General features: G+C 39.1%; 1 protein-coding gene across 2 annotated transcripts; it reads left to right on the top strand.

Annotated features, from left to right (window-relative positions):
• Positions 1-974: 974 nt before the first annotated feature.
• On the top strand, positions 975-20,645 carry ern2 (endoplasmic reticulum to nucleus signaling 2). Of its 2 annotated transcripts, none has more exons than XM_037764948.1 (24): positions 975-1,302; positions 2,425-2,542; positions 2,632-2,665; positions 3,811-3,883; positions 3,977-4,049; positions 4,551-4,673; positions 4,791-4,892; positions 6,437-6,496; positions 6,631-6,847; positions 8,813-8,891; positions 9,135-9,285; positions 11,678-11,820; positions 12,098-12,280; positions 14,071-14,224; positions 14,461-14,565; positions 14,669-14,756; positions 16,447-16,636; positions 17,009-17,105; positions 17,214-17,413; positions 17,768-17,915; positions 18,162-18,289; positions 18,541-18,664; positions 18,754-18,821; positions 18,902-20,645. In XM_037764948.1, the coding sequence occupies exons 1-24, from the start codon at positions 1,213-1,215 to the stop codon at positions 19,088-19,090; spliced, it is 2,937 nt and encodes a 978-aa protein (XP_037620876.1). In that variant the 5' UTR covers positions 975-1,212; the 3' UTR covers positions 19,091-20,645. The 2 variants fall into 2 exon arrangements, with proteins under 2 accessions (XP_037620876.1, XP_037620875.1); XM_037764947.1 differs by having other exon boundaries at positions 14,666-14,756.
• Positions 20,646-21,554: the final 909 nt, after the last annotated feature.

The following is a 21,554-nucleotide window of genomic DNA, read 5'->3' as shown; positions in this document are numbered from 1 at the left end:
TCAGACCCCATTATTCAAGTACCTGTCTACGTCACAGAGTGAGTAACACACATACACAAGCAAGTACACTTACACAATATAAAACACATATGAACATGCACATAATGTGCTCATAGCACATGCACAGTATCAAGAACTGTCTGGAATACTGGAATTTGAATTCCTGTTTAAGTTTTGACCAATTTGTTGCTACAATAAAAAGGTTTACATCAGAATTGTAATTTTCTGTTATTTTGAAGATTTGTTGCCAAGGTGCCGGTGTATGATTTATTATTTTAATAATAAATAACAATTCACTAATTTATATCTATCTATCAATTTATTTAAGTTTTGTTTTGGAAAGTTAGTTAAGCAATGTTTAAGTCAAGCCTGCACATAATGAATGATCCCAGTCACTTCCACACAGTGAGGCATACCGCTTATTAATTAAACACTGGTATCGGATCGGTATTCGGTATCGACCGATACCTAAAGCCCAGGTATCGCTATCGGTATCAGGACTGAAAAAGTCAGATCGGTGCATCCCTACTGTCAAGTACCAAAAGTTGGCAGATTTGTAGCCTATTTTACTCATGCTTGGATCAGATAGTTCCTGGTTTCAATTTTAATTCCTGTTTAAGTTTTGACCAAATTTGTTGCTACAATAAAAAGGTTTACATCAGAATTTGACAGAATTTCTGTTATTTTGAAGATTTTTTGCCAAGGTGCTGGTGTATGATTTATAATTTTAATAAAGAGAGTGAACAGCAGACAATAACACGCCCTCCACTACTTTCTATTGCACAAAAAGCCTCTCTTGTTGCGTTCACAACTTGTCCTGCTGTGCCTTTCCACGTGTTCCAGCCATTTCTACATCTACAAGCCCCGCCCCCAACTGTCCCTCCCATTGGACGAGCCTCCTGTCACTCACCCTGGGGACCCCGCCCCCTTTCCTCTCTGCACATGACAGCTGACTCTCCTGACGTCACCGGTTCCGTCCCAAACACGGAACTATGTTATAGTGACACACGGCTGCTGCGTTCATGTGTTATTATGGCTTTATTATGGCGCTGCTGCTAGCTGAGCTTTACCCGTGTTCGTTGGCTTTCCACTGCAACTTTTAGTGATGTTTAACAGCCGGTGTTAAGTTACCATAGTGACAGATGGACGGTAGAAATGGAGAGAGAGTTCGACCTCTGTTGTTAGTTCAATAGCTTTTTGTTCACACTAGTCATGAAACAAAGTGTGTTGGGGGTCATGGGGGCTCTGGGTCGCCTGCTACTGGCCCTCCTCCTGCTGTCCTGGGAAGGAAAGCTATTTCAGGTAAACATTAGTTACATTAAACTGTGTTTGTGTGTGTGTGTGTTGTGTTTGTTGTTGTTAAGACTGCTATTTATGCACAGCAGACACCAGAACTGGCAACCCTGCTGCTGCCACTGTGTCTATTTCAGGCTCCAGTAGAGTTGCCATGATGATATGATGATAGGACCTGTGTGTGTAGTCCAGATTGCACTGAAGAAAGTTAATACTCTGTGTGTGTGTGTGTGTGTGTGCTTCAGTGTTTTGCACTGGTTCAGTTCAGATAACTTTATTTATCCCCAATGGGGCAATTAATTTGTAGCATTCCCAGTGAGTCCATACATCCATACATTATGGTAATTTTGTAATGGGTTATGTATGAATAACTGTGATGTGTGTTGTTTTTTTGTCTGATGGGTCTTACTTGTCTGTCTCTATGGTAACAGTATGTCTATTGTATGTGTACTTTTTCTCAAACTGAGCTGCCTATGGATGCAAAATGAGTTTCAGTGCAAACTGACAATAAAGTTGTCTCGTATCGTATCGTATCATACATACAACAGAAAACCAATAATTAGTTAAGTCAAAGGAAACATATTAAAGGCATAGGGCAGTTGGAGGGACAAGTTACAATAAGAACCACATAAATAGGATTATAGCAATAAAAGCCAAAAATTAAGAAACAATATATGAGAACAGCATATCTTAAAGTTCCTCTAACGTCAGTGCTTCAGTGTTTGCATTGGTGTGCTCTCATACCAGTGAGTGCTGTTCATGTTCTGTGTATTGCCAGGTTGCCACCCATTGGTGGGTAAATATGGGAGTGGTGAACACACACAGGTTCTCAGATCTGCTGCAGGGTATGGTGGTGTTGGGAGGGAGAGGAGGAGGGGGGATCAGGATATCCTGCTAAATGAGGAACTCAGTGTAGTTATTAGAGCAGAAAAAAACTTACTGCAGGGCTGGATTGTCAACCCCTGGCAGAGCTGACTGACACACCCACTGATACCCACTGACACACACACACACACACACTCACGGTGTAGTCAAGCTATGCTGAAATCTCAGATACATGACACGGTAACCGTCAGACAGCTGGCTTAAAGTTTCTCTCTCTCTCTCTCTATGTTCCTGGCGACCCATCAGGTTGGAGGGGTCAGATCAGTCACCCTGCCAGAATCCCTCCTGTTTGTTTCCACAATGGACGGTAGTCTGCACGCTGTCTCCAAACAGTCAGGAGACATCAAGTGGACCCTAAGAGAAGGTTCATCATACACACATAAACGTCAATACTATTTCCTAAATTTCTATTTTTAAATATGTCTCATGAAACTGTTCTTTGATTCCTTTCAGACCCCATTATTCAAGTACCTGTCTACCTCTCAGAGTGAGTAACACACATACACAAGCAAGTACACTTACATAATATAAACACATATGAACATGCACATAATGTGCTCATAGCACATGCACAGTATCAAGAACTGTCTGGAATACTGGAATTTTAATTCCTGTTTAAATTTTGACCAATTTGTTGCTACAATGAAAAGGTTTACATCAGAATTGTAATTCCTGTTATTTTGAAGATTTGTTGCCAAGGTGCCGGTGTATGATTTATTATTTTAATAATAAATAACAATTCACTAAATATATATCAATCTATTTATTTGTTAAGTTTTGTTTTACAAAGTTATGAAAGCCATGTTTAAGTCAAGCTTGATTTTGCCTTACACATAAAATAATGATCCCAGTCACTTCCTCACAGTGAGGCCTACAGCTTATTAATTAAATACTGGTATCGGATTGGTACTCGGTATTGACCGATACCTAAAGCCCAGGTATCGCTATCGGTATCAGGACTGAAAAAGTCAGATCGGTGCATCCCTACTGTCAAGTACCAAAAGTTGGCAGATTTGTAGCCTATTTTACTCATGCTTGGATCAGATCAGTTCCTGGTTTCAATCAAAATATTGACAATTTTACATTATTTTATTTAGGAAAAGCCTTTGTACAGCTGTTTTTTTGTTTTTTTTTTGTTTTTAGAAAAACATGTTTATAAGGCAAATTAATTTAGAGCTGCAACGATTAATCAATTAGTTGTCAATTATTAAATTAATCGCCATCTATTTTGATAATCAATTGGTTTGAGTAATTTTTTAAGAAACAAAATCGGTCAAAGTTCTCTGATTCCAGCTTCTTAAATGTGAATATTTTCTGGTTTCTTTACTCCTCTATGACAGTAAACTGAATTTATTTGATTTGTGGACAAAACAAGACATTTGAGGAAGTCATCTTGGGCTTTAGGTAACACTGATAGACATTTTTCACAATTTTCTGACATCTTATAGACCAAACAACTAATCGATTAATCAAGTAAATAATCGACCGATTAATCAACAATTAAAATAATTGTTAATTGCAGCCCTAAAGTAATTTATTGAAAAAAGTATCAGTGCTGAAAGAGGCAACACACCCAGCCCTACACACAACTAATCCAATCAATGGACTGATGTATTAATGTTGTTATTGTAGGCCGGGTTTTCTCCCAGACCCCAACGATGGCAGTCTGTATGTCCTGGGCGGCAAACACAAGGAAGGCCTGATGGTAAACAATGCAGCATATGTGTGTGTGTTTGTGTGTCTGTTTTGGTGCGTCACTTTTCACTTTATGACCCCCATTGTTTGGATGTACCTGCAGAAACTGCCCTTCACCATCCCAGAGCTGGTTCAGTCGGCTCCCTGCAGGAGCTCTGATGGTATACTCTATACAGGTGAGACATTGTGTGTTTGTGTGTGTGTTTGAGGCCATATGACATGTAAGGGATAATGTACAGCGAGCCGGTCATTGTTGTGAAAGAAACCCTGACAGGGATTTATTTGCCGCATCGCCCTGAAGGTTTTTTTTCACAACAATGACCCGCTAGCTGTACATTATCTCTCTTATTACACGGCTACTTACTTAAGAAATCAATAATTTGACACTAAAATGGTCCGCCAGAATCCAACATCAAAACTGTGCCCATAGCAACGGTCTGTTATACATAGCAACGGTCTGCTATAAAGAAATAACAGACCGTAGAACGCTGTGATTGACCAATCAGAACTGAGTAATCAACAGAGCCGTGTAATAAGCAGAGAAATACAGTATATGACCTACTTTATCGTTGTTTGTGAGACAGACAGTTGTCAGAGATGAAGAATGACAGATGAGACATATACATATTTTACATACTTTAGTGCTGTTGGTTAATTTATGTCTGTGTCTGTTAAAGGTAAAAAGCAGGACGTGTGGTTCGTTGTGGATCCTGAGACAGGCGAGAAGCAAACCAGTTTAACCACCTCCTCCTCTGAGTCCATCTGCCCCAACACTCCTCTGCTCTACATTGGACGCACAGGTATGCCGTGCACACTAACATGCACACACACACAAACACACACACAGGTGGCTGAGGTATTCATGCATTTATCTTGGATGACTGTTTATGAACTCTGCACCTGTGTTGTTTCTCCAGAATACATGGTTACCATGTTTGACACCAAGACACAGGAGCTGCGATGGAACACTACATACAATGAATACTCCGCTCCACCTTACGATGACAAACAGGACTACAGTACGTCACTCACACACACATTCAGTTATGGAGGGTTAATAAGCTTCAATGTCAATATGATGACACCCTTGCAGAACCTGCTTTGTGATATGTAAGAGCAAGTTGAACGAAACCTGTAATTTTATACTTGTATGCCTAGAGCAGATGCAGGAACAGGTATGAGGAGAATTACAGTAGTACTGTATGGAATGAAAAAATACAGCAATGTAGTTTCTCCACTTGTAGTCACTTCATTAAATATAACATTTCAGTAAATGGAAAGGTTTTATTTTAATCTTTTTTTTCGAGGTCAAGAATCTACTTGACTTTAAAAGTTCTCTATTCTATATCCAGAGCATTAATATAGCAGCAACAGCTATTTGCTATGTAAAGATAGAGAAGAGTAATGTCTACCTGAGCACAGAATGAAGTCACCCTCCCTCTGTGTGTGTTGTAATCAGAACTTCTCTGTGCTCTGTTGACATAGCCGGGCCGGCTGCGTGTGCCTTTTTAGTGCATGTAATTGCATGTTTGTGCCAGCCGCCGCTCTACACTGCGCTCATACGGCGGGTACACTGATAATGCTGTCCCCACCGACGGCTTTGTTGCGGAAGCGTAGCGTCCATCCTCTGGTCCACCATGTTGAGTGCTGTGGGGAGGCAATCCCTATGCTTTCAATATTGAATTTAGCACCTTTAACTTTAGATGTTTACTTCCACTAAAGTGTTGAATTCAGTCTTGTTTGTTTGTTGGCAAAATATGTCAAAAATCTGTCAACAGACAGATTTCAGTCAAATAAAATAACACGTTAAGCCATGACCCAAAGAACCAGAAAGAAGTCATTAATATTTTGGAAACAGATCTTTCTCCAGGAATTCTTTTAAGGATTTCTCAACATTGTGAAATAGAGCATTTTGAACCTGATTCCTATTTACTCATGAACTACTGCACTTACTTGAATGAAACAAAAATCTGGCACATGTATTTCATAATTGTCTGTCAGTGTGTATTTTGATACATATTCTGTTTGAGATATAGATTTAAAATGTATTAATATGAAAAATATACAGTGAGGGGTGAGAACCAGAGGGGTGTAAGTTATCCTGACTTTATTAAATTCAATCTTTAATATTAAATCTTCATAAACATGTGGACGACAATGTTTGACATTTTATTAAAAAAATATATTTTTCTTTTTTCTTAAATGCATTTATGCCCCAACTAGTACAGTGTGTTCAGTGGTAGATCTTTTGTTTTTTAATTAATAACTCTGGATTGGTTTAGACTTCACATGTGCCCTTTTGGCCGTAGAAAGCTCATCAGGAGCTTTCATTTGATATATATACAGTATATAACTCATTTTAACACAAAATGTTGCTTACGCTCCTCTAGTTCTCACCTCTCGATTGTTAAATGACAGATTTAGAGAATTGTGAAACCTTGGTGGAGGCACGTGTTCTGAGTGCTTTCTAGTAATATTCAAAACAAGTTAACCAACATTGAACAATGAAATGAACGAGATATGTCACATTCCAAACTGACCTGTCCTACCTGTTCACCTCCAGAGATGGCTCATCTTGTGTCGAGTGGCGATGGTCTCGTTGTGACAGTTGACAGAGAGACAGGTAGGGGGAGGTGTGTGGTTTTTACTATGTGTCTATTTTATCACCTTTTATATGTGTGAGAGGTTGATGTGCTTCATTATTTCCATCTCTACCCCCTCATAAGGCTGTAAGTGTTGTGTGTTTTTGTCTTCCAGGTGACGTTTTGTGGAGTCAGAACTATGGATCGCCCGTCGTCGGGGTCTATCTGTACTCTGGCGACTCCCTAAGACACGCCCCCCACCTGTCCCTCGCCATGGAAACGCTACGCTTCCTCACCTTCTCCTCTGCCAACGACAAGAAAGACGCACACTCGACACTGAAGTGGAGCTATCAGTTTGTGAAGGAGCAAGCCAGCGCACAAACACAACTTGTGTAAGAGAAATTATATACATACCTACATATGAAAGAGCTTTAAGAGCCTGGCAGTGCTGCATCTGTCTGAGTACATCATTTATTAAAGTGATGGCTAGAAGGCTCTCAGACTGCACAAAGCTCAGCCAACTCTTTTTCCAATTTACTCCTACAACCTACTTAAAATTTAAGTAAGTGATGATACACTAAGAGGTGTCCTAACATACACATTTAATGGACAAGGCAGACCAAGAACTGCTGAGTCTGTTATTTTCTCTATCAGGATACCTCGGGTTATATTGTGTATCACACTTGCTCGTCCACTTACTACAGGCAAAAAGATAAACTGTGTTAAAAACAATACCCATTTTTTAACCTCTTCCACTCCATGAGGGCGCCGTTGCCATCACTCGACTTTTCTGTCTTTCAGAGGCTGTAGCAGGCTCAGAGTGAAGGTACAGACATCATAGAAAACTAGAAAACCTAAAGAACCATGTCATGCTATCTTGTCGGGAAGGAGGCTAAATAACAATTTCAAAGTTAGGCCAAAGTTTGGCTAGGAAAAACAGGCATGACCATTTTCAAAGGGTCCCTTGACCTCTGACCTCAATTATATGATATCAATTCATATCTGAATGAAATGCAGTTTGGGGCAAAAACATGCAGTTTTTTTGCATGTATTCCAAATGTGTTATTTGCGCCTATTCTAAAAATTATGTTTGAATATTTCTGCATACTGGGGTCCCTAAATAGTCTTGGAATTACATGAATTGGGTATCACTGTAAAGCTGAGACTCTTGTGGATCCAATGAGTCCAACTGTATTTATGTGTGATGATGTTAGTCTCCATAGTAGCCATTTCATTGTAGTTAGACCATTTTTTTAAACTTGCTGTCACTGTATAAAATTACCTGTTGTGACCTCTAGGATAATCATAGCCTCATGAATCGTAAACTAGAGACATTCAGAAGATGGATGGATTTCCTAGGTAGATGGACAATAAGGGGGTTTCTGAGCAGTTTCCAGAACAGAAGTGCTCGCCATCCAATCGCCGAAAAATGCAATTCTTGCAGAAATCTCCAAATGTCAAAAGTTTTTGGAACCAAATCATAGCATGGCTTTTTCTATGGTGTTCCTCAAGGTCTTGGTGTCTTTATGTGGTATTTTGGAGGGATTATTGATCATTTTTATCAATTCTCAAGTGGTAGAAAATGGTTAAATTTAGCACCAAATCTGTGTAACAAATGGTATCAACCCAAAAACTGCTGCAACAACTTATGAGACATAATAGATCATGAGGATGACCATCATATGCTTCTATCATAATTTTATAAGCCCTTATACACTTTGACAATTCATTTTAAATCGAAAATGAATTGAATTATTTTTGATTAATGACTAGAACAACTTGACACACAGTGCTGAGCTGCATCTCAAATTAATCTTCAGGTTCCAGCTTACAGATGATGTACACCACTTCTATGTGACATCTACTGTTTACCTGCTATCTCCCCCTAAAGAACCTCTGTACCCCCCTAAAAAAGACAAAATCGGGTCTATGAAAAAGAGGGATGGAGTGGAAAAGGTTAAAGCTTGCTTGTAGTCCGTTTATCCCTAGGTTAGGTCTGTTTCACCACAGAGAGTTAACTGGTAATGCAGCATGAAATACTAGTACTGCAGTTTAATATGCAGTACCTGCTGCGCTGATTTACAGCAGTTATTAAACTGCTGGCTGGAACTGTGTTGGAGGCGTCTGGTTATATGTTTTAAGGGAAACTTGCCAGCCAATCAGAAACAAATATTTTCTGTGGCAATACTATAATGAAAAAACTAGTCTGTATCTTCATTTTTTCATTAATTATATACTGTGGAAATCCCAACATCTAATCAGTTATTTCTTGTCCCGAGACCAATCAATCCATCCTAATGAATAAAAAATAACCTCACTCGCAGAGAGAATAACCTGACTTTGTTTTTTTCTTTAAGGCCCACTCTCTATGTAGGAAAATTGGACTCTCACCTCTACGCCTCCATTTCCCTCGTCCACCATGGAGTCTCATTAGTGGTGAGTTTAGATATACAATCTGTTTTTTTTTTTTTATCACATAACTGCATTCACACATCCAGTTTCCTTATTCATCCAAGTCATGCACCTGTGGTGATTCTCCCTCCTGCTTTAACAGAACACTATTAGTTATTACAGTGCATCAGATATCAGGTGTGTCAGACAGTGATGAACTGATGATAAACGAGGCGATAACAAGATAGCTGTTATGTGACTGGTCTGTGCTTCTTGTTGCCGTGGCAGCCTCGGGGACTGACCTTGGCTCGAATCGAGGGTCCGGTGACAGCCGGAGTGACGGTCAGAGAGCGAGGGGAGTGTGAGATCACACCGTTCACTGATGTGCGCTATCCAGCAGGGAGCACAAACAGCCAGAAAAACCACTGGCTGCTGATCGGTAAACACACACACACACACACACACACACACACACACACACACATATATATTACTGGATTTCAAAACTTCTTGAGAGCTGGGTGGCTGGTCTAACTAATCTAATACTGTGTATTTCACTATGTGAATATGTATACACTAGGTTTCCTGGTTACTATGTTCTCATAGCCATAACAAGCTAATATGAATATGTGTATTCTGTAAATAGTATTTCCGAACCACAGAATAATCATCAAGGTTCTGTATTTTCTTGTAAAACGCATTAGTTGAGAAAATGCTAACTTTAAAATGAAAACAAGGTATTTAATCCCTGTTGTTGCAGACGGTGCGTTATGTTGTCTTCCTTTGAGCAGAGAAGCTACTGGTTACACTTTTTATTTATGAACGTTTTTCACATTATAGCAATAGTAAGCAAATAAGAAACAAAACATACAATAATATACATACAATATGACAACAAAAATATCTGTCTCATTGGCTAAATAAACAGGTAACACTTCATTTTACGGGTCCGCAAATTTCATGGTAATTGGGTGATAATTAGCAAGTAACCTATTTGTAACCTAATTTCTTTGGAATTACTGACAAATCACCCCAATATTTACCTAAAAATGTATCGAAAATTACTTTATTATAAACATTATTTAATAATTATATTCCGCTATTTCCCAATAGCTGGTAATTTATTTAATACATTTCCAGGAAAAGAATACAAAGTTAATTGATATGCTTTATTTCCTTGTCTGCTGATAAATAGATAATATTAGCAAATAACTTCTTTGAAATTTCTTAAAAAACATCAGCTACCAGGTTACATTTGTGTAGACAATAAGTCACACAATGGTGAGATTTGTGCTGATCAGAAGTGTCTTCTATTAGTTTTGGTTTTCCAGCTCTGATGAAGAGCAGCTCACAGCCGCTCCTCAAGCCTAAGGGCCCTATTTAAACCATATAAAGCATATAATTATTAAATAATGTTTATAATAAAGTCATTTTCGATAAATTTGAAGTAAATATTGTGGTAATTGTGGCAGTAATTACAAAGAAATTTCAAATAGGTTACTTTCTAATTATCGCTTAATTACCGTGTGTTACCAATAAACACACGTTTTTCTCTCAATTCTCTTAGTTTAGTTTAGTTTATTTGATATTGATGTCACAGGAGCATTAGAATTGTACATTTATTCACTATAGGACTAGATGCACCGTGTTTAGTGTTTGTAGGGAAACGCTAATTTACAACACCTGTCCACAGGAGGCTTTTCAAAAAAAAGAGTTAAAAAAGAAAAAGAAAAAGAAAATACATACACAAATATATCAAATACATACAAAAAATTATGTACACAAATACATACACAAGACACAAAATACAGGTGTGGCTACAGGGGTATTAGGTGTGAGAACAATGTTGGTTTTCTTTTAGCCATGATTTAATACCTCTATTTAAAACATTACATTTGTGTTGCTTCTTTAGTTCAGTTGGTAGACAGTTCCATCATTTTGTTCCTTTAACAGAGAAGACTGAGGTTTTTAATGCAGTGTGACAGTTACCATCTATTTAGGCGCGTGTGTTGACTCTACTGGTATGCTGGTGTCTTGTAACAAATTCATTAAGCAGGAAAGGAGTATGACCATGTAGGCATTTAAAAATAAGCTTTAAGTTGGGATAGCTTATGAACTTTCAAAGGTTTTTTGAGTTGTATAGAGTAGGTCATCTGTTGTAGAAGTTGTGGGTGTTTAACAATAAGAGTCCCGCAGTGAGACAGTTTTTCTGAAGCCAGTATTTTGTAATGGCCTTTTTACTTGCTGCCAGCCAGATCTTTAGGAGGTAGGTAACATCTTTACTTCAGGGATGCGTCCAACATAGAGGGATGTGAATGTTGAACTGATACTAAAAAACAGGGTTTTTGAGATGGTTGTTGCTACTTCCTTCCAGAAAGTCTGAATCGAGGGGCAAGAGCAGAAAACATGAGCATGATCAACCACGATTTCTCCACATCCCCTCCAGCAGCATAGCTGAGTTTGTTTAGACTTCTGTTTGAGAGAGATAAAAAAGCGAATCAAGTTTTTCCAACAGAAGTCTCTCCAGGTCCGGGAGTTGGTGGAGGACGACTGGCATTCAGCCACATGTCTTCAGCTATTTCAATATCAAGCTCTTTTTCCCATCGTTAGGTAGACTAAGCATTGAGATAAAACAAGCAAATATCACAATAATTTAAGCTTTATGTTCAGCTTGAAAAAGAAGAACTCTGCCTAAAGAAGAAAGGTCACAAAGTTCCCTCGAAACTGAAATATCTCTTTGATTTGTTGACCAGTAAAGAAAGCGACCCCAACGCCTGACACAAACACGGACACTCAAACAGCTCTAACTGCATTATATCTGTGTGTTTCAGGTCATCATGAGCTCCCTCCGGTGGCTCACACCACCATGCTGAGGGATTTCCCAGTCGGCCTGCAGCGTTCTGGTGAGGCCGTCATCCCCCCTCGACCTTCTGCCTCCTCCGCCTCCCCTTCCTCCTACTACCATCAGCGCTACGTGAGTCATTACTGCAATCTACACCTGAGAGTCAGTAAATCACAGGAATAACCCTCTTCTATCAGGTTATTACTGTCTATTATAGCACACTTGAAGCTGTCCCGGAAACCGAGGCGTTGATGTGATAAACTACTAAATGTCCCTTTAACGTCCACTTTCATTGTAAACTGTTTTACAGAGATCAATGACGACAAACACAGATCAAAACAAGTCATTAAACCTCATTATATTTCCATTGTCTCTCATCCCCGTTGTCTCATCGTATATTCATTTCCAGACGGTTTCTGGTAGCCATAGCGACAGTAATGCAGACAGAGGAGGGGTTGATGGGAGGACAACAGGACAGGTCCAGAGGCCGGCCGCTGTGCTGCCCGTCTACATGACTCAGGACCGTCTAACTCTGGCTGTTCTGACGCTGCTGCTGGGAGGATGGCTGGCCTTCGCCCTCACGTACCCCGTTGTGAGTTTGCGTCTGTCTGTTGTTAAGATGCTAATGTGTTTATAATGCAGTATTTCAGGTTTTATTCTCAAAGATGTGAACAAATGGTGTCAAACTGCGACAATATCAAGCAAGGTTAATAGTTAGTTTTCAGAGTGTGTTTTCTAGTTTTAGTGTAGTTTCAGTCTTTCAGAAAGGGTTTGTTTTAGTTTTTATATATTTAGTTTTAGTTTGTTTTTGTTAGGGTCAGGTATAACGTCTCAGATGTATGTAGCTACATATACGTACAAAACACTGTGTAGTAATTAAGGCTGTCCCGAATGCTTCAAAACGTCGAAGCTGCAACCATTGCCGTGGTTAGTGCTCTAATGCTTTGTGTGTGTTTTTTTAAAAATATAATTATGTAATAATAAAGCATAAATCCTGAGATAGCCCATAAACTAAGGAATAATCCCACAACATTATTCATTACTCATATTCAACATTAATTATTATTAGTTATTCTCAGACAGATATCGCTGTTTGTTGTGTGTAGAGGTGTGTGTGTACAGTAGTGTGTCAGCGGCACTGAAACGATGGAGATGGAGACAAACAGACAGAAGAACTGAAATGAATTTACGTTCATTATTATTAGTTTTTTTAACAAGGCAATATAGTTTCAGTTTAGTTTTTCTTAAAGGATATCGTTTTTATTTAGTTTCAGTTCACGACAATATTTTTCACTGCTTGTTTTCGTTTTAATTTCAGTTTTAATTTACGGTAATAACCCTGATATCAAGCATTAGTGATGGTACAAGTAAGAGATCAAAGGCATCCTTTGGAGGTTTTGACCTCTGGCAGCGCTATGGAGCTGTTTTTCTCTGAGCAGATCCCTGTTTTGTTTATTTCGTGCACACTTACAAGGATGTGGGTGAAGCATAGACAGTCCTGCAAATGGTGGCGGTAACAATGCACCAGAAAAGACAGAGAAGAAGAAGAATGATAGCTAGTAAACATGGATGTAAACAATGCTTGATTTAAAAAAAATCTTCTTTGCAAATGTTTTAAGAGGAGGGAAATGCAATCAACACATTTTTTAGGCCTTAAGGATACAGAAAATGTGTTTTGGTGAGTGTCAGTGCACGTAAACACATCTTTTGTTTGTTTATAAGAATACTCCACGGGGCATATTTAACTGTAGCTGGAACTCTGACTAAACCTCCTATATTGGCTGAATCTCTGTTGGGTCTGCTGAGGCTGCTCTCAGTGAAGCACTTGGAGTAGAAACCCACACAAATATGTTTTCTAATGGTTTTCTCACCATGACGATATTGAAATAGCTCTATGTGATGTCTCTTGTGTTATACTTTTGACTTATTATTAACAGGGATAAGAAAAAACTAAACAAAATGAAACATGAAATGCAAAATACATCCAGCCAATACATGTCATCATGTTTACACCAAAGCTCAGTGATCTAATTAGAATTTGGAACAATACTTAAAAATTTGTAAAGCAAAATTTCTCCCAAGTGCTATGCTCCTAAGTTCAAATGCACTATGCTTACAGCGTAGAAATATTTTTAAATTCATGCATTAATCAGCTTATCTAATGGAGCATAATTTGTTACTAAAATAATGATTATGGGGCGACATGCACTTTAAATGCCTGGGTTTTTACTGGCAGTGCTGCCAAAGAGAGTTTTATAATCTTATAAATCTCTCTCAGAGAAGAGCTCCAGTTATTCGTCCTCTTCGATACTGATCTCTCCATCAAACTCCCTCTTCTAACAGCGTTTAATGTGATCTGTATCTGTGTGTGTGGTTCTCCAGCGTGCAGCTCATCAGCTGAAAGCTCAAAGGCAGCTGGAGGAGGCTTTTGAGTCTCGTCTCCAGCTCATGCAGACCAACATGCAGACCAACATGCAGACAGTGACCTTGGTTTCTACAGACACAAACCTTTCTACTGACACAAACCTCTCCGGTGGTAAGTAACTTATAAAACAAGTTCTCTATTATTCCCTGCATTTAATGACCCAGGGGTCTAGTTTAATGATTAAACATTTTCCTTTGGATTGTACTTATTAAGATGCATAAAATAGTGTTGAAGCAGCATCTTTTCTCAAAGCCTCGAAATCTTGAATATATTATTCATTCCTTGATTAAACTGGGTTCAGGAAAAAGACACATTCATACTGTATATCTTCACTTTTCTGTATCCAGACTCTCGGCCTGCCTCTGCTGACCCTCCACCCAGTCCTCACACTCGCAGCAGCGGCACCTCAGATGGAGATACAGATGGCAACACTGGGGACAAACCCACAGCAGGTTACATACCAAACTGTGTATTATTTCCTTTAGTCCCTCACCATTAAGATGAGATTGATTTCTTAATTGCTGCTTCATTCTTCCTTCCTACGTCTCTCAGAAGGAAACAGTGAGGAGGTGCACGTGGGCAAAATCTCCTTCACGCCATCTGAGGTGCTCGGACACGGCACAGCGGGAACGTTTGTCTTCAGGTACAGTGTAGCCCCTTTTCCATACACATGTGCTGGCTTGGCTTGACTCGGTTTGACTCACGTCAGCCCAGCACGAGGGGGATTTGCTTCTCCATTACAACAGGGCTATATGCTTGAGGGTGTGTGTAATCATGGCTATGACTAGTGGGCAAAGGAGCAGCTTTAAAACGGTGATAAACATATTTCATTTCCTACATTCTTCACAATAATAGTCCCTGGTCATTTTTGCTGCTTGTACTCTTCCTACCTGCAGTATCAGTGAACTTGTTTTTAATTGAAGAAGCCAACAAAGCCCCGCTACTTCGGAGATAAACACATTCAATTTCCTATAAATTCTTCATAGTAAAATTCCCTTGTTATTTTGTTATTCAAAAGCTTTTATTATGAAGAAGCAAAATCAGGAAATGTTGGGTTTTGATCCGCAGCAACTTAGAGCACGACTCCTATACAGCTGAAAGTGAAACTGTAAAATAAAGCAGATATCTGAAGCCCCATATTTGTAATTCAACACAGCGCTGTTTCAACGGTTAATAGTACTGGGCTTAAACAAAGGACCATATTAGTGGATTTGCATGTTTTAGATCATTAAGTGCAAAACATGTGTACTTTACATTTCTGTCATGCATTTTCAAGCATATCATAATAATGATTTATAACCATCCAGGTAGACTTTTGTTAATGACCAAATCAAGGTGTTGAGGTTGTTGTTGGCTGGCAGCTGAATGTCAAATCTTGAATGTTGGAACATCAGTGAACGCATCATCAGATAAACTGTTTTCTAAACAGTCCCTACTTGAAACTTTTTTTCTTTATTTTCTTGATTAATGGATTAGTTGTTTGGTCTATAAAATGTAGAAAATGGTGAAAAATGTCGATCAGTGTTTCCCAAAGCCCAAGATGACGTCCTCAAATGTCTTGTTTTCTCCACAACTCAAAGTTATTCAGTTTACTGTCATAGAGGAGTAGAGAAACCAGAAAATATTCACATTTAAGAAGCTGGAATCAGAGAATTTAGACTTTTTTTTTTCTTAAAAAATTACTCAAACCGATTAATCGATTAAGAAAATAGTTGCCGATTAATTTAATAGTTGGAAACTAATTGATTAATCGTTGCAGCTCTACTAAACTGCATACTTCCGCAAAGAGTATGTTACATAATCTTTGCATGATACTCAGTATATACTGCATATAAAGATAATATAAAGGTGACTAAATGGTCACTGTGGTCTCAGCAATAAGCCTTTTGACTTGTCACAGTAGGAAAAGCACATGTGTTACTGATAAAACTAATGATGGCTTTGTTCTATTTGAGTGTCCCTGTAAGTCGTGACAGTGTGACAGCGAGTCAGCAGGCACAACACCAGGACTCTGAAACTAAGCAGCTAAATTCAGCCATCATTAATTTGATTATTTATGTGTTTCCTACTGTGACATGTCAAAGTGTCTCCAGTGAAAAAGGCATAATTGGTTTTCATACTGTAGTAAAAATCTAACTGAATATTTATGGTGTGCTTTGAAAAATGGAAAACTAACAAGACATATACACAGCTTTGAGTTAATGGGCTAAACCATGCACAACCTGCGTGTGTTTACCAACAACCCACTGAATTTCTGAGATAAACTATATTGTTCTGAGGCACATAAACTACTGTGCATAACATGTTAATGCCACTCTGTTTTGGTACTTCAGGGGTAATTTTGATGGACGCCACGTAGCGGTGAAGCGAATACTGCCGGAGTGTTTCGAGGTAGCAGAGCGTGAGGTGCAGCTCCTCCGAGAGTCTGACACTCACCCGAACGTCATCAGATATTTCTGCACCGAGAGAGATCGTCTCTTCACTTACATCGCCATCGAGCTGTGCACCGCCACCCTGCAACAGGTCAGCACTGTGTTTGGCCTTGTCAGTTGCCTTTTTGTTATTGTTGTTAAGCAGATTGTATCATTAGCATCCTTGAATGTATTTTAAAACGACATCCCTTAAAGGCTCTGAACACCCACAAAGGTGTGTTCATTTAATCTGGCTGATTAGACGTCTTCTCATGACTGCGTGGGTGCGACATCTTCCTGAGTCTCCAGTTAGCTTCGTTGCACCTGTCAGAGCAGGACAAATTACACCTTTATCATCTTATTAGTAGATGGAGATTTGTGCCCACCTTCAACCTGATCAGCCAGAATAACTGAAAACAAACACCTGTGTTGGTGTTCAGAGGCTTTAATAATAAAACTAACATGTTTTCTGTGTCCTCTGCAGTATGTAGAGGATCCGTCCTGCTTTCCTGAGCTGAATCCTATAACTCTGCTGGGACAGACCATGTGTGGCCTCTCACACCTCCACTCACTCAACATAGGTCTGAGATACACACACATATAGACATATACATGTATAAGTGCATACACAAATGTTTTTCTGAAAATCCTCAATTTCGTCTTTGTCTCTCCATCGTCTCTCCCTTTAGTCCATCGTGACTTGAAGCCTAGAAACATCCTCCTTTCTGGTCCCAGTGCACTGGGTGAGGTCCGAGCTCTCATCTCTGACTTTGGACTCTGTAAGAAGATCCCAGACGGGCGGTGCAGCTTCTCTTTGCGGTCAGGAATACCAGGAACTGAAGGCTGGATAGCTCCAGAAGTACTGCGGGATACTCCTGACAACAAACCGGTAGGATACACACACATATTATGTACAGCAGAACTGTCTTTCTTTGAACATTCAGTCAACTTTTCAGCTAAAAGTGTGAGAAAAAAAATGAATAGATGATAAAACGGGTTCAAATGTAGCTTGAGGGTCTGTGATCCAGATTCCAAGTTGTCATGTGACTTTGAATAGGACATACTTTGGTATTTTATTTTTAAGGGCCTGGAGCAAATGTCCCATAAAAGAGTGATTCAAACCTTCATATTTTTTTTTTTTATAAAAAATGAATTTTTCTTTCACAAAAATACATAGAAACCCAAGGAACTCAGAGGTAGAGATGAGTATTTTGATCCAGTGTTTCTCCTCTTCTCTGTACAGACAGCAGCGGTGGACGTCTTCTCGGCAGGCTGTGTGTTCTACTACGTGGTCAGCAGGGGGCAGCACCCCTTTGGTGATTCGTTAAGACGACAGGTCAACATCCTGTCGGGAGAATATTCACTCTCGCATTTTATGGAGGATATACACGGTGAGAGCGGCCTTTGTGCATATCGTCTTTCCTGGTTTGGTTCATGCCAGAATTAAAGCTAGTTCAGTCAATTTCTCCTTAATACCGCTGCTTAAAAGTAATAATGCAATTTTCAGACAATATGCCGCGATTGCAAAATTACACAGAAAAATTTAGCAGGCTATATTTGGGACAGTAATAATCACAAAAATCAGCTGATGGCACAAACAGTATGATGCATGAAAAACTGCTTCTCCTTCAAATCAGATGACGTCATAGCACAGGATCTGATCGAGCAGATGATCAGTGCCGAGGCCGAGTCCCGGCCCTCCACCGCCTGTGTGCTCAAACATCCGTTCTTCTGGAGCCCCGAGAAGCAGCTGCTCTTTTTCCAGGTGTGTTTAATCAGTTGGTCATAGATACACAAAGGAACAGCTGTCTCTCCTGAGATACTACAGGACTTTTTTCATGGCTGCTAGTCTTTTCTTTCTGGTTTAAAAATTCTTATCAGGTGTTTATTTCTCATTTTCTGATGAACAGCACTGAGCAGGAAATGTGCAGGAGGGGTCTGAGTATAAACCTGGGTGTTGTAGTATTTGTCTGTAGACTTTAGAAACAATTTATGTGTGTTTGTGTTCGTACGTAGGACGTGAGTGACCGCATAGAGAAGGAACCAGCAGACAGTCCGATTGTGGTCAAACTGGAGACTGCAGGAAGAGCAGTGGTCCGAACCAACTGGAGGATGCACATCTCTGTGCCTCTGCAAACAGGTACACACTAACCATCACATAACTGCACTGTTTACACCCTGTGCAAGATGACAAAGCCACCAACGGTCTGTAATCTTCCTGTGTTGCAGACTTGAGGCGGTTCAGGACGTATAAAGGGAACTCAGTCAGAGATCTGCTGAGAGCCATGAGGAATAAGGTCAGCACGTTTACTGATACACTTTTATTTATTTTAATCACAGTAGACGCACTTTGACACATGTATGTTGCACGTTACAGAAGCATCACTATCACGAGTTGCCGCCGGAGGTGCAGGAGACTCTCGGCGAGCTGCCCGAAGGCTTCGTCAGCTACTTCACCTCGCGGTTTCCACGGTTACTGATGCACACACACGCTGCTCTGCACATCTGCTCCAATGAGAGACTGTTTCACCCCTACTATCTGACCCCCAACGCCAAACAGAGATAACATGACTCTATACACACACACATACACTGGTATACTTTTTTATGAGCAACAGAAATCGCTGACAGTGCCCCTTTATTGCTTTTGTAAAGCCCGTACGTTTTTTTGGGGGAGTTACAGTGCTGTGAAAAAGTTTTTATAGATTTATTCTATTTTTCAGCACCGATTTTAAGATTGAAACAGTAAGCACTCAGGGTGCATACAGAGCAACTGATTTCCCTCGAATGCAATATTTTATTGGAATAAACCAAAAATGATCCATAATGGCCCAAAAAAAGAGAAAATACTCAGTACTTTTCCAAGTATTTAATGCACACAGGAGTATACAAAAATAGGCTTTACCATGTGGTTATTTCCTATAGACTATTTATTTATTGAATTACCAGAAAACATGCTATATCATGATATATATTATGATATACTGTATGCACCGGATTTCATTGCAATATTTTTGCAAGTTTGAGATTTCCTAACAAGACCAAAAACATAACCTCTTTATTATTTTTTTAAATGATTTTTTAAGCATTTTGTTCTCTTTACTGGATAATTAATTAATGAATATTATTATTATAATAGTATGGAGACGGACTGGAAACAAGGGAGAGAGAGGGGTATGACATACAACAAATATCTCCAACATGAAGCCCTGTAGTTTTTAAAAGTTTGTCTGAAACTTTAATAATTATAATCATATTACATTAAGATAACAGGAAAATGAAATTTATTATATGATGATATACATTTAAAATAAATGACTGACCTTATAACGGAGCTAAATGGAACCATGTTGGATTTTAGGGCGTCACATGAATGATTTGTTATTGTGGAAGGTGACGTTCAGCTCTTATTTGCTCTGGAGTTCACACTAAATCGCACCATAAACCCTATGTGAGGTGCACTAACTTTGTCACAGCACTGTAGGTAGCACAGACACTGAACAACAGGTTTTTATAAAATAATAAAGCTTGTGTTGCTGTAACAAGGCTTTATGTCGTAGAAAACAACTCTGTTATCCATTTAACCAGTTTCTGTCCTTGTTGCTGCTGTGCTTCTCTCAGCTCCTCTGGAGGAAATGCCAAAGACTCCACGACATGTGCTTTGCTGTTTGTTTTTATGTATTTGATATGTGTGTCTGAATGTAGCTACACTGACTGAAGAATGTAATGAGTCTTGTTTTTCACTAAAGGCAGTACTGGAGCGTAATAGTCACATATCATTGGCACTGTTAAAATGTGGGCGATGTGCACATGCTGGGAAAATGTGTGAAGGTAATGCAACAATTTATAAACATTTTTCGTTTACCCTTTTTTAACAGAAATGCAGTATAGTTTACCACTCCTAAATGTTGGCATTGCTTGAGCTTTTGAGCCTCTCCAGCCTCACAAAATGACACAAAATGATCTCAGAGATATGTGAAATATCTCCCTGTAACTACTGGATGAAGGTGTTTTCATTGGTTTGCAGTAGAATGAATGATGAAGAATCAAACTTTTGTACTTTTATTTGAATGAGTGAATTAAACTGATCCTTTGGGTGTGCCAAAGAATTAATAAATCAAGTCTTGTGAGTCTTTTTTGTAAACACAGACAGAGGGGGGAAAAAAGAAAATGGTAAGATAAATTGTTGGTCTATACTTTTCCCAGTTTCAATACAAATGGGTTTATGTTGATTGGATAAGAGTCAATAAGACTTGAAAGTCAAACCTACCTTAAAATGCTTATCTTAAAGACCCTGAAAACATATTCTCTCAATTAGCGTCTAATTATGAGCGATGGGATCCAACAGAATATGAGATTTCTGCATTTGGTGTTTTCGTCTGAGGTCTTCTTACTGGTTGGAAGGAGGGCTCGGCTCAGTTGGGAAAACAGGATTCAGCAAAATTTGTATCAAATATGATGACAGTTGTGGGGTTGTTTGCTTAAACGTTCAGTGTGTAGGATTTGGCAGCAGCTGGTAATTTAAACTGGCATTATATCAACTGTAAGTTATATGACTAATAGCTTTTTAACAGTTTTACCAAGTGCAGTTCTGTTCAGTTTAACTTATTCTTTCATTAGATAAAACGTTTCCACTTACTTTTTCATCCTGGAGGTTTAATCTTGGCATGGCTGTTCATTTTGTCCAACTGTCTCCTTAAAGCATAACATGTCTGTCCTCAGTTTGCTTCAGCTGATATCACTGAGAAAGAGGCATAAAATACTGCACCCAGAACAGAAAATGAAGATGTCTTGGACCGTGTTACAGTAGATATGCTGCAGGCTCGACTAGATGTGATAAAAACACGAGATAAATAAAAAATACAAGTCTTAACTGCAGAGATGTGTGGTATAGATGTCTCAGCTAATTGCAGCTGGTTGTTTTCATTCTAAAACCAAATGGAGAGGAAAAACTCATGCTGTTAGTGTTGATAGACAACTGAAAGAATAATGGTGTTTGCATGTAATTGAAAGAGTAAATGATGCATTAG

Source organism: Sebastes umbrosus, chromosome 3, assembly GCF_015220745.1.
Source record: "Sebastes umbrosus isolate fSebUmb1 chromosome 3, fSebUmb1.pri, whole genome shotgun sequence".
Classification (NCBI taxonomy): domain Eukaryota; kingdom Metazoa; phylum Chordata; class Actinopteri; order Perciformes; family Sebastidae; genus Sebastes; species Sebastes umbrosus.
Note: the sequence above shows the minus strand (reverse complement) of the source record. Positions and strands in the feature narration are given on the sequence as shown.

What these genes read in the sequence shown, in the direction of transcription:
- ern2 (XM_037764947.1), top strand. Translation starts at nt 1,213, where the DNA reads ATGAAACAAAGTGTGTTGGGGGTCATGGGGGCTCTGGGTCGCCTGCTA. An exon ending in GGGAAGGAAAGCTATTTCAG is followed by an intron (nt 1,303 to 2,424) that starts GTAAACATTAGT and finishes GCGACCCATCAG; the next exon opens with GTTGGAGGGGTCAGATCAGT. An exon ending in GCGGGAACGTTTGTCTTCAG is followed by an intron (nt 14,757 to 16,446) that starts GTACAGTGTAGC and finishes TTGGTACTTCAG; the next exon opens with GGGTAATTTTGATGGACGCC.